At 60.6% G+C, this 10,062-nt stretch overlaps 1 protein-coding gene across 1 annotated transcript in view; it reads left to right on the plus strand.

The window, feature by feature from the left end:
• The first annotated feature begins 103 nt into the window (after positions 1 to 103).
• Positions 104 to 10,062, plus strand: part of ATP13A2 (ATPase cation transporting 13A2) — a 13,549-nt gene continuing 3,590 nt past the window's right edge. Inside the window, exons 1-23 of the mRNA XM_027908502.1 lie at positions 104 to 147; positions 267 to 462; positions 1,017 to 1,075; positions 1,163 to 1,274; positions 1,378 to 1,457; positions 1,831 to 1,908; positions 2,142 to 2,211; positions 2,739 to 2,873; positions 3,105 to 3,171; positions 3,252 to 3,383; positions 3,526 to 3,693; positions 3,775 to 3,885; positions 4,509 to 4,555; positions 4,647 to 4,835; positions 4,907 to 5,113; positions 5,230 to 5,346; positions 5,484 to 5,640; positions 5,904 to 6,024; positions 6,217 to 6,341; positions 6,810 to 6,970; positions 7,898 to 8,008; positions 9,243 to 9,322; positions 9,556 to 9,708. Coding sequence (XP_027764303.1) covers positions 104 to 147; positions 267 to 462; positions 1,017 to 1,075; positions 1,163 to 1,274; positions 1,378 to 1,457; positions 1,831 to 1,908; positions 2,142 to 2,211; positions 2,739 to 2,873; positions 3,105 to 3,171; positions 3,252 to 3,383; positions 3,526 to 3,693; positions 3,775 to 3,885; positions 4,509 to 4,555; positions 4,647 to 4,835; positions 4,907 to 5,113; positions 5,230 to 5,346; positions 5,484 to 5,640; positions 5,904 to 6,024; positions 6,217 to 6,341; positions 6,810 to 6,970; positions 7,898 to 8,008; positions 9,243 to 9,322; positions 9,556 to 9,708 — 2,720 coding nt within the window. The remainder of the gene's footprint in view (positions 148 to 266; positions 463 to 1,016; positions 1,076 to 1,162; positions 1,275 to 1,377; positions 1,458 to 1,830; positions 1,909 to 2,141; positions 2,212 to 2,738; positions 2,874 to 3,104; positions 3,172 to 3,251; positions 3,384 to 3,525; positions 3,694 to 3,774; positions 3,886 to 4,508; positions 4,556 to 4,646; positions 4,836 to 4,906; positions 5,114 to 5,229; positions 5,347 to 5,483; positions 5,641 to 5,903; positions 6,025 to 6,216; positions 6,342 to 6,809; positions 6,971 to 7,897; positions 8,009 to 9,242; positions 9,323 to 9,555; positions 9,709 to 10,062) is intronic.

Below are 10,062 nucleotides of genomic sequence, written 5' to 3' on the forward strand. Positions count from 1 at the left end.
CCAGCACCAGGCTGTGGTTTTCCACCCTCAGAGGTGTTGGATGTCACCTGCCTGGGGTTAAATCCCGCTGGGAAGCTCGGGAATTTTATCAATTTGGGGGTTAATGGCTGATAATGTTAATTTGAGTCGATTTTCTGACCCAGGCCTGTCTGGATTTGGGGTTTAATGGCTGATAATGTTAATTTGAGTCGATTTTCTGACCCAGGCCTGTCTGGATTTGGGGTTTAATGGCTGACAGTGTTAATGTGAGCTGCTGTCGTGGCCAGGCAGGCCCAGGTGAGCGCTCTCTTGCAGGAGGTGTCGGGGTACCAGAGCCGCCCGTGGCGGGTGCTGCTGTGCCACGTGGGCTCCGTGCTCACCGCGGGGCTGCTCCTGCTCCTGTTCCACTGGAAGCCCAGCCTGGAAGTGCAGGCCAAGTGCAAACCCTGTGCCCTGGGCCAGGCAGACTGGGTCATCATCAGGGTGAGTTCCTGCAGGTCCCAGCTCTGCTCCTTCCAACCTTCTCCATGCTGGGATCCCGTGGATCTGGCTTGGGCTCCCAGCAGGTCCTTGCTGCTGGTCACCCTCTCTGTATCTGGCATCTCCTTCCATCAAGGAACCCTCAACTTCCATCAAGGTGCCCCAGCACCAAGTTGTTCCAGGAATTTTTTATTAGCAAATTATTATCATCCTGATCGTATTTTCATCATTATATCTAAAAATATTCTCATTGTGATGCCATGTTGCTGTCAGTATTAATAATACATAAATATATGTTACATAGCATATTTATTATATAATATCATTGGTTTATTATTAATAATATAACAATACTATCCTATTATTCCAGGAATAATTCTTAGTCCTTAGTTCTGCACTTTCCCCTTCCCTGCCAGCCAACCGGGCCTTGTATCTCCCTTCACTATCCCCAAACCCCCCCTTCCATCCCCTGGGACGGGTGGCCAGGGCCTCCCTGCCTTCCCTGTGGGCTGAGCAGGGATGTCCCGTGTCCCTTCCCACCCGTGCCTGTGTTCCAGGACCGCTTCGGGCAGTGCTTCACCACGCGGGTGCTGCTGGAGCCGCTGGGCGAGGCCAGGTGAGCGGGGCTGGCCCTGCCACGGGCTCGGGGGGCTCTGGGGGAGGGGGTGGCTGGGCAGGGCTGAGCCTCAGTCCCCCTGGCCAGCCTGGAGCAGCACCCCGGGGCGCGGCCGGAGGACCGGAGGAGCAGCATCGCCATCGGAGTGTCGGAGGAGGAGGAGAGCCGGGACACCATCCGGCTCCACCAGAAGGAGGAGGTGATGCCTGGGACCTCCCCACACCGCCAGGAACCCTCTCCCTTCCCGGGGACCACCCTAGTGCCCCACCAACACCTTCTCTTTTCCGTCCCTGCGGGCTCAGAAGAACATCCTGAGGTATTACCTGTTCCAGGGAATGCGCTACGTGTGGCTGGAGCGGCGGCAGCTCTTCTGCAAAGTCAGGTATTCCCGGGCCCTGCCCCTCTCCATCCCTGCCCTGACCGCCTCAGAGTTCCTCCTGGACTCTCTGGAAGCCCCAGCCCTGCTCTGGATTGTCCCTCTGCCGTGGTGACGGGTCCCTGCCCCGGGCTGTGGGTGCCTCTCCGGGCACAGGGAACCGGACGGAGCAGTTTGGCAGCTCCGGATGCTCCCAGCGCTCCGAACTGTGCCCCTTTTGTTGGCTTTCCTTGGCACTCACCAGCTGCTGCAGAGGCCAAGGAACACAGCACTCTCCCTTTTCCCAAGGGGGTTTTTAATGTTCCCAGGGACTTGGACGTTCTGTTTGTTCCGCTGTTCCCGCTGATTTTGACTCCGTCTCTCCGTTTTTCCTTCCCAGCGTCTTGGATGAGGGTTGGACCTGCGCAGATCTCCACCTGTCCCAGTCTGGGCTGGACCAGCAAGACCACACTACCAGGTAGGGATCCCTGTGGGGTGCACAGGGAGCACACAAGGCTCTTCCAGGAGCAGAAGATCCTGGAACCTGGCTTTGTCTTGCGTCAAAACCCCGGCCAGGCGGGTGGGATGGAATTCCTGGGCTTGGCTTCTCCACCCAACCAGGCTCCCATGGAGGTGTGGGCAGCACCCTCGGGGTGGGAATGCTGCTTCTCCCAAGGGCAGATTTCCTTCCCTCTCCTTTTCTCTTCCCAGGAGGAAGATCTACGGCCCGAACCTCATCGAGGTGCCCGTCAAGTCCTACGCGAGGCTGCTGGTGGAGGAGGTGGGTGGGTGTCCGTGGGCTGAGCTTTCCAGGAGTGGGCTTTCCCAGGGCAGATCATTCCCTGGCTCCATGTCCCTCGCTCCAAGTGCTTTGTGGGCCCTTGGGAAAGGAGGAGAGGACTTTGGGAGAAGGCAGAGCTGGTACAGCCCTTCAGGGAACCCGTCCTGGCTGGGACAGGAGCACCCCCGGGTAGCTGTGGAGGTGGCTGGGCGTCCTCAGGAGCACCATCCATGAGGAAAACTGGGGAGGATGGAGGGTTTATGGGACATCAGCTGGTTTATCCCCAAGGAAGGACCAGCTTCTCCACGTGAGCTGTTGTCCCTCAAGGAGCCTGGAGGTCTCATGATGGGCTGGAAGAAGCTCTCCCAACCTCCCTGGAGGGAGGAAGGTCTCCCCTCCTCAAAAGGAGCCTGGAGGTCTCCTGATATCTTAAGAAAGTTCTCCCTCCTCCCAGGAGCCTGGAAGTCTCACAGAGGACTGGAAGAAGTTCTCCCCATTTCCCAAAACTTCTCTTTCCATCGTTCCAGGTGCTCAATCCCTTCTACATCTTCCAAGTGTTCAGCATCATGCTGTGGGTGTGTGATGCCTATTACTACTACGCCGCCTGCATCTTCCTCATCTCCACCATCTCCTTGGGCTTGTCCCTCTACGAGACCAGGAAGGTTGGTGGGATCAGCATCTCTCTGAAACAGCCCATTTTTCCTGCCCTTTGCCCTCTGTGCTGGTGCTGAGCTGCCCCTGAGCCCAGCTGGGTGAGGACAACCCACAGTCCAGCGGTGGGATGGCTCTCCTTGTCCTTCATCCCTGATCCCAAACCTTTGAGACCCATCCTGGGGATGCTTTGCTGTATTTTTAAGATGGTTTTACCTTCTCCCTCCCTCCCTCTCTGCCAGCAAAGCAGCACGTTGCAGGCCATGGCCAGGATGTCGGTGGGTGTCCGAGTGCACCGGCCCAGCGGAGGTGAGGGCAGCACTCCAGCCTGGAACTTCTTGGGATGGCCTTGGGATGCGGTGCCTGAGCACGGCCACGCTGTTTTCCAGAGGAGGCGGTGGTGAGCTCGGTGGAGCTGGTGCCAGGGGACTGCATCAGCATTCCCAGGGACGGGATGCTGGTGCCCTGCGACGCCGCGCTGCTGACGGGCGAGTGCATGGTCAATGAGAGCATGCTGACGGGTGAGTCCTCCATCCCGCCGTTCCCAGGGGATTCCCGGGGACAGGACGAGCCTCGTGTCTCAGTGACCCTCTGGCAGCCCCTTCCTGTGCAGGCTGGCCGGATCCTGCTTCCCCAGGGTGACAGAGCCCTGTCTCTCCCCAGGGGAGAGCGTGCCGGTGATGAAGACGCCTCTCCCGGCGGCGGCGCAGGCGGCCGGGGCCGCGTATTCCCCGGAGGAGCACCGGAGGCACACCCTGTTCTGCGGGACACACGTCATCCAGGCCAAGTCCTACGTGGGGGGGGAAGTGCTGGCCGTGGTGACCCGCACAGGTGATGGATCGAGGAGGGAAACCGGGATGGATCCGCACCCTTGGATGGATCGGCGGTGACCCCCCGGCCCCGTTCCCGCAGGGTTCTGCACGGCCAAGGGGGATCTCATCAGCTCCATCCTCTACCCCAAACCCGTCAGCTTCAAGTTCTACAAGGATGCCGTGAAGTTCGTGCTGTTCCTCTCTGTCCTGGGTAGGTCTGAGCGCGGAGACACCTCCGGGAGCATCCAGAGTCCTGGGGAAGGGCTGAACCCCCTCCCTCAGCTTCGCTCAGTAACTCTTGAGAATTGTGTTCAGTTCTGGGCCCCTCAGTTTAGGAAAGACATTGAGGGGCTGGAGCAGGTCCAGAGAAGAGCAACCAGGCTGGGGAAGGGACTTGAGCACAAGTCCTATGAGGAGAGGCTGAGGGAGCTGGGGTTGTTTAGTCTGGAGAAGAGGAAGCTCAGGGGTGACCTCATCACTCTCTTCAACTACCTGAGAGGTGTTTGTAGCCAGGTGGGGCTCAATCTCTTCTCCCAGGCAGTCAGCAGCAGGACAAGAGGGCACGGGCTTAAGCTCTGCCAGGGGAGGTTTGGGATGGATATTAGAAAGAAGTTCTTTTTACAGAGAGAGTGATCAGGCATTGGAATGACCTGCCCAGAAAGGTGGTGGATTCACCGTCCCTGGAGGTTTTTAAGACGAGACTGGATGTGGCACTGAGTGCCATGATCTAGCAATCACCGTGGGGTTGGATCAAGGGTTGGACTTCATGATCTCGGAGGTCTCTTCCAACCCAGTTAATTCTATGATTCTATGATTCTTCTCCCTCTGCCACAGCTTTCGTCGGCACCTTGTACAGCATCCTCATCTTGGTCAGGAACCAGGTAGGGCCGGGGGAGCTGGAGGATCCCATGGGATCTCCTGGGACCGTCAGGATGTGGGGGATGCCCAACCCTGTCCCTCCTGCCCCGCCAGGTGCCCGTGGGGCAGATCATCATCCGCGCCCTGGACCTGGTGACCGTCATCGTGCCGCCGGCGCTCCCGGCTGCCATGACCGTGGGCACCATCTACGCCCAGAACAGGCTGAAGAGGCAGGGAATCTTCTGCATCAGCCCCCCCCGCATCAACCTGTGCGGGAAGATCCGCCTGGTTTGCTTCGACAAGGTGAGCGGGGCGGGGCTGGGCTCCCATTCCCGCTGGAGGGATCTCCGGGACACCGCGGGCTCTCCCCGCAGACGGGAACGCTGACGGAGGAAGGGCTGGACGTGTGGGGGGTGGTGCCCCTGGAGAACAACCAGTTCCTGCCCATCGTGCACGAGCCGCGGTGCCTCCCGGCCGGGCCCCTGCTCTACACCCTGGCCACCTGCCACAGCCTGGCCCTGCTGCGGGCACAGCTCGTCGGGGACCCCGTGGACCTCAAAATGCTGGAATCCACCGGCTGGGTGAGCCAGGGAGGGGGAAGGCAGGAATCCTGCCCTGCCAGGATGTGGGGAGGGGGTTAAGACCCCACCGTGAGGTTGGGGGGGCTCTGCCATCCCAGCACCTGCCTTGGTTGCAGCGCCTGGAGACGATGGAGGAGGAGGAGGAGGGTGAGCTCCCTGCCTTCCAGCAGTTTGGGATGAAGGTCTTGGCTGTGGTGAAACCTCCCCCTGAGGAAGAGCAGCCCTGGGACAGGGTAATCCCATGGAGCAGAGAGGCTCCGGCTCCCAGACCGCTGGGTCTGCAGCCCGAAGGGTGGCTGCTCCTCACAGCCCTGGACAGGTTCCTCCTGGAGAAGTTCCTCCTGGCCCTGACATTCCCTGTTCTCCACAGAAGCACCAGTCTCCCCTGGGGATCCTCCGGCGTTTCCCTTTCTCCTCCTCCTTCCAGCGGATGAGTGTCCTGGTGAAACTCCCCGGAGAAGCCCCGGCCCACGTCTACGTCAAGGGCGCCCCGGAGATGGTGGCCAGTCTGTGCAGGAAGGACACTGGTGTGTACTGGGAGATGGGGGTTCACCAGTCCCGCTGCTCCAGCGTCTGCATCCCTGCAGGGAGTTATCCTCAGGGATGCCCTGGGGCACTTCCCAGAGGCACAGGGCTCTGGATCAGCTCCAGCCGTGTGCAGGGAAGGAAACAGGAAGACAGAAGCCCGGGAATGGGGCTGGGGGCTGGCTGAGCATCCCGAGCCCATCTCCCCTCAGCTGGTCTGGGAGTTGGGCTCCCTTCAGGAGCTGTTCTGGCCTCGCTTTTCCAGTGCCCCTGGATTTCTCCCAGATGCTCCGACACTACACCACGGATGGTTTCCGGGTCTTGGGTCTGGCTTGCAAAACCCTGGGCACTGTGGGCACCTTCGAGGAGGCCCTGCAGCTCCCCAGGTTGGTGCCAATTCCCGTTACACCTTGTTTGCTCCAAGCATTTCCAAGGATGTCTTGCTACCCGCAAGGAATTAGACCCTAATCCACACCAAAGGAATTCCCGACTGCCTCCCAGATGGATTTGGAGCCGTTCAGACCCACTGATCCCCTGTGCCTGGTGTTGGTGTTGAAGGGCTCGTTGTGTCCCACCAGGGACTCCGTGGAGAGCAGCCTGAGCTTCCTGGGGTTCCTGGTCATGAAGAACGTCCTCAAGCCGGAGTCAGCGCCCGTGATCCACCTCCTGAGGAACGCCAACATCCGCCCCGTCATGGTGACAGGTGATCCGGGAGCGGGGACACCGACAGCCCTTGGCCTCCTGCATGGCCTGAAGGGGTTTCCCACCAGGAACCCGTGGCCTGGAGCAGCTGTGGGGGCACAGCAAGGACTCCTGGACCCGGGGTTGGTGTATCCCTGCCCTTGGAATGCTCAAAGTGCTGGTGGGCTCAGGGTGTGGGGGGGTTTTGTGTGGGAAAGCTCGTGGGCTCGCTGTCGATCGCCCGACTGTCGCTATCCTGCCAACACCCCCCATTTCAAGGATCAGAGTGGGAGAACAAAGTCAACTCCTGGTGTCCTGCGGCCAGGAAAGCAGGATTTGAATCTGCTTTTCTTTGGAGCGGGGAAAGCACGAGGGTTTGGAGTTGCGCCCCGAAACCCAGGGAGTCAGAGGGACCCCCGGGGACGGGGACACACGGCGGGTTTGAGCTGGCCTGGAAGCCCCAGAAGCCCATTGCGCGTTCTCCCGGCAGGGGACAACATGCTGACAGCCATGAACGTGGCCCGCAGCTGCCACATGGTGGAGCCCAAGGAGCGGGTGATCTTCGTCAGCGCCTCCCCGCCCGGCCACGACAAACCCGCCGCGCTGCGCTTCCTGCCGGCAGAGCATTCCCAGGGCGAGGAGCCCCCCGAGGTGAGACCCCCGCACACGCTTTGGGGCTTCCTCACGCCCCCAGTGCCCAGGCACTCACTTCTGCATGGAATTCCAGGGTGGTTTCCACTGGGAGGGACCAGGAAGCTCATCCCGTGTCCCCAGGGGAAGGGACACCTTCCACTGGTCCAGGTGGCTCCAACCTGGCTTTGGACACTTCCAGGGGTGGGGCAGCCTGTGCCAGGGCCTGCCCACCCTCCCAGCCAGGAATTCCTTCCTTATTCCTAAGAAATGGAGTCTATCCCCCAGTCACGGGAATCCCAGAATCCCAGGATGGGTTGGGTTGGAAGGGACCTCAAAACTCATCCCATTCCACCCCCTGCCGTGGGAAGGGACACCTTCCACTAGCCCAGGTCGCTCCAAGTCCCGTCCAGCCTGGCCTTGGACACTTCCAGGGATAGGGAGTGGTTTTCCAGCATCAACATCCTTAGAGGGAATTAAGGGGGTGATCCTGGCCCTCATTAAATGCCTCCCTGAGGAGAAGTTAAGCTGCTCTTGTCTCTTCCTGGGAGCACATCAGGCTGGAAAGGATGTTCCAAAAATCCTCCTCGTGGATGCTTCCAGGTCCTGCTCCAGGTTTGCCCTGAAGGGCTCAACCAAACAAGCTTTTTATCCCAAATATCACCATTTATGTGCCTGGAAATACGACCTGCCTTTCCCTGGGAGCAGGTCAGGCTGGAGCTGAGGCTCCAAACCCGCTCCTCATGGACAGTGCCAGGTCCTGCTCCAGGCTTGGCACCAAGAGCTCCATCAAACAGGCCTTTTATCCAAAACACTCCCTTTTATATCCCTGAAAGTGAGCTTGAAGGGCAGCCGCTCTCCCTCCTGCCCTGGGGACGTTGCTCAGCCCATTATCCCGGGGCTCTGCAGGGACTGGAAGGAGAACAAGGAGCTGTTTTCCCTTGGCAGGGCCTGGAGCAGCAGGATGGCTCCTCCCCCCCTCCCCAGCCCTGCCACTTTGCCCTCAATGGAAAATCCTTCCAGGTGGTTTGTGAGCACTTTGCTGACCTGCTGCCCAAGGTGAGCCCAGGGGGAACCCTCTGGTGGGTGGGGAACCCTCTGGTGGGATGGGGAACCCTCTGGAGAAGTTGGGAACCCACCAGTGGGGTTGGGGAATGCTCTGGGGAGGTTGGGAGACCCTCCATGGGGGTTGAGGAACCCTCTGGTGGGGCTTGGGGATGCTCCCAGCAAGGTTGGGGTGCCCTGGGATGAGAATGGGGAGTCTTCCATCGAGGCTGGGGGAACCCTTTGTGGGGATTGGGGAACCTTCTGGCAGGGTTGGGGAACCCTCCAGCAAGGTTGAGGGGTCCTTTGGGGAGGTTGAGGAGTCCTTCAGCAAGGTTGGGGAACCCTATGGTGAGGTTGGGGGTCCCTTTGGTGAGGTTGGGGACCCTCCAGTGGGCTTGGGAGAGTCTCCAGCAAGATTGGGGGATCCTTGGTGGGTTGGGAGTGCTCTGGTGAGGTTGGGGGATCCTCCAGCAAGGTTGGAGTGTTGTCCATCAGGGTTGGGGGATCCTTTGGTGGGTTGGGAGTGCTCTGCTGAGGCTGGGGAACCCTCTGGCAAGGTGGGGGGACATCCAGTGGGGGAACACTCCAGTGAGGTTTGGGAATGCACTGGTGAGTTTGGGGAACTCTGTGGCAGGACTAGAACCTTCCAGTGAGGTTGGGGACCCTTTTGGAGGGGCTGGGGACCCTCCAGTGAGTTGGGGGAGTCTGCCATCAAGGTTGGGGGATCCTTTGGTGGGGCTGGGAGCCCTCTGGTGAGGTTGGGGAACCCTCTGGCAAACTAGGGGGACCCTCTGGTGGGGTTGAGGGACCCTCCAACAAGGGAATTGAGTTGGGGTTTGGAATCCCCCAGCAAGGTTGGGAACCCTCAAGTTGGGGTTGGGGAACTCTCCAGTGGGGTTGGGGACCCTCCATTGAGGTTGACCTCCCTGGGCTTTCCCACTGTGTCCTCACAGCTCCAAAATAAAATTCCTGAGGGTGTTTTTGTGGCCGGTGTGACGTTCCCTGTGCCCCTTGAGCTCCCCCTGGGCACACAGGGATGGGGAGTGTGACATTCCCAGAGCTCTCCCTGGGCACAGGGATGGGGGGGGGGACATTCCCAGAGCTCTCCGTTGGCACAGGGATGGGGTTGTGACATTCCCTGAGCTCTCCGTGGGCACAGGGATGGGGGTTTAAGGTTCCCTGAGCTCTCCCTGGGCACAGGGCCGGGGTGCTCCGGGATGGGCATGGAGTGTCCTGTCCTTGGCAGATCCTGGTCCGAGCCACGGTGTTCGCCCGCATGTTGCCCGAGCAGAAGACCCAGCTGGTGTGCAGCCTGCAGGAGCTCAAGTGAGGCCTGGGGGGGTGGGGGGCAGGGGGTCAGCCGTAATTTATGGGATGGGATGGGTTGGGTTGGAAGCTCGTCCAGTCCCATGGGCAGGGGCACCTTCCGCTATCCTGGCTGGCTCCAAGCCCCGTCCAGCCCGGCCTGGGACACTCCCAGGGCTGGGGCGGCTTCCCATGGCAGATCCAGGCGTTCCCTCCCCGTGCTGATGACGGGGGGGTGGGTTCCTTGTGTGCAGCTACTGCGTGGGGATGTGTGGGGACGGGGCCAACGACTGCGGGGCGCTGCGGGCGGCCGACGTGGGCATCTCGCTGTCCGAGGCAGAGGCGTCGGTGGCTTCGCCCTTCACCTCCCGCCTGGCCAACATCGAGTGTGTGCCCAGGCTCGTCCGGTGAGCTGGGGGGAACTGCCAGGGAACGGCTCCCATGGGCCTGGCTGGAATGAGCTGGGGGAGGGGGTGGCTGGTGGGGGGTGAGGGGACACCGAGCTCTGCTCCCTGGGGACAGGGAATGGCCTGGAGATGGGGCAGGGCAGGGTCAGGTTGGGTGTCAGCACCTCTGCCCCACATGTACGTGGTGAAGGACCTTGTCCCGGTGAGTGTGGGCTGGGGACCGTGGATGGCAGCATTCCAGGCAGGTTTGGGGTGGGAAGGATGGCCCTGGGAGGTGCCAGCCGAGATCAGGGCTCACATTTCACGTGTTCCTCGTGCTGCTGGTTTTTGGGTGGGTCTGCAGTGACTAAATGT

Source organism: Empidonax traillii, unplaced genomic scaffold (assembly GCF_003031625.1).
Source record: "Empidonax traillii isolate 1590-97213 ecotype Southwest subspecies unplaced genomic scaffold, ASM303162v1 scaffold1730:size102414, whole genome shotgun sequence".
NCBI classification, from domain to species: Eukaryota; Metazoa; Chordata; class Aves; order Passeriformes; family Tyrannidae; genus Empidonax; species Empidonax traillii.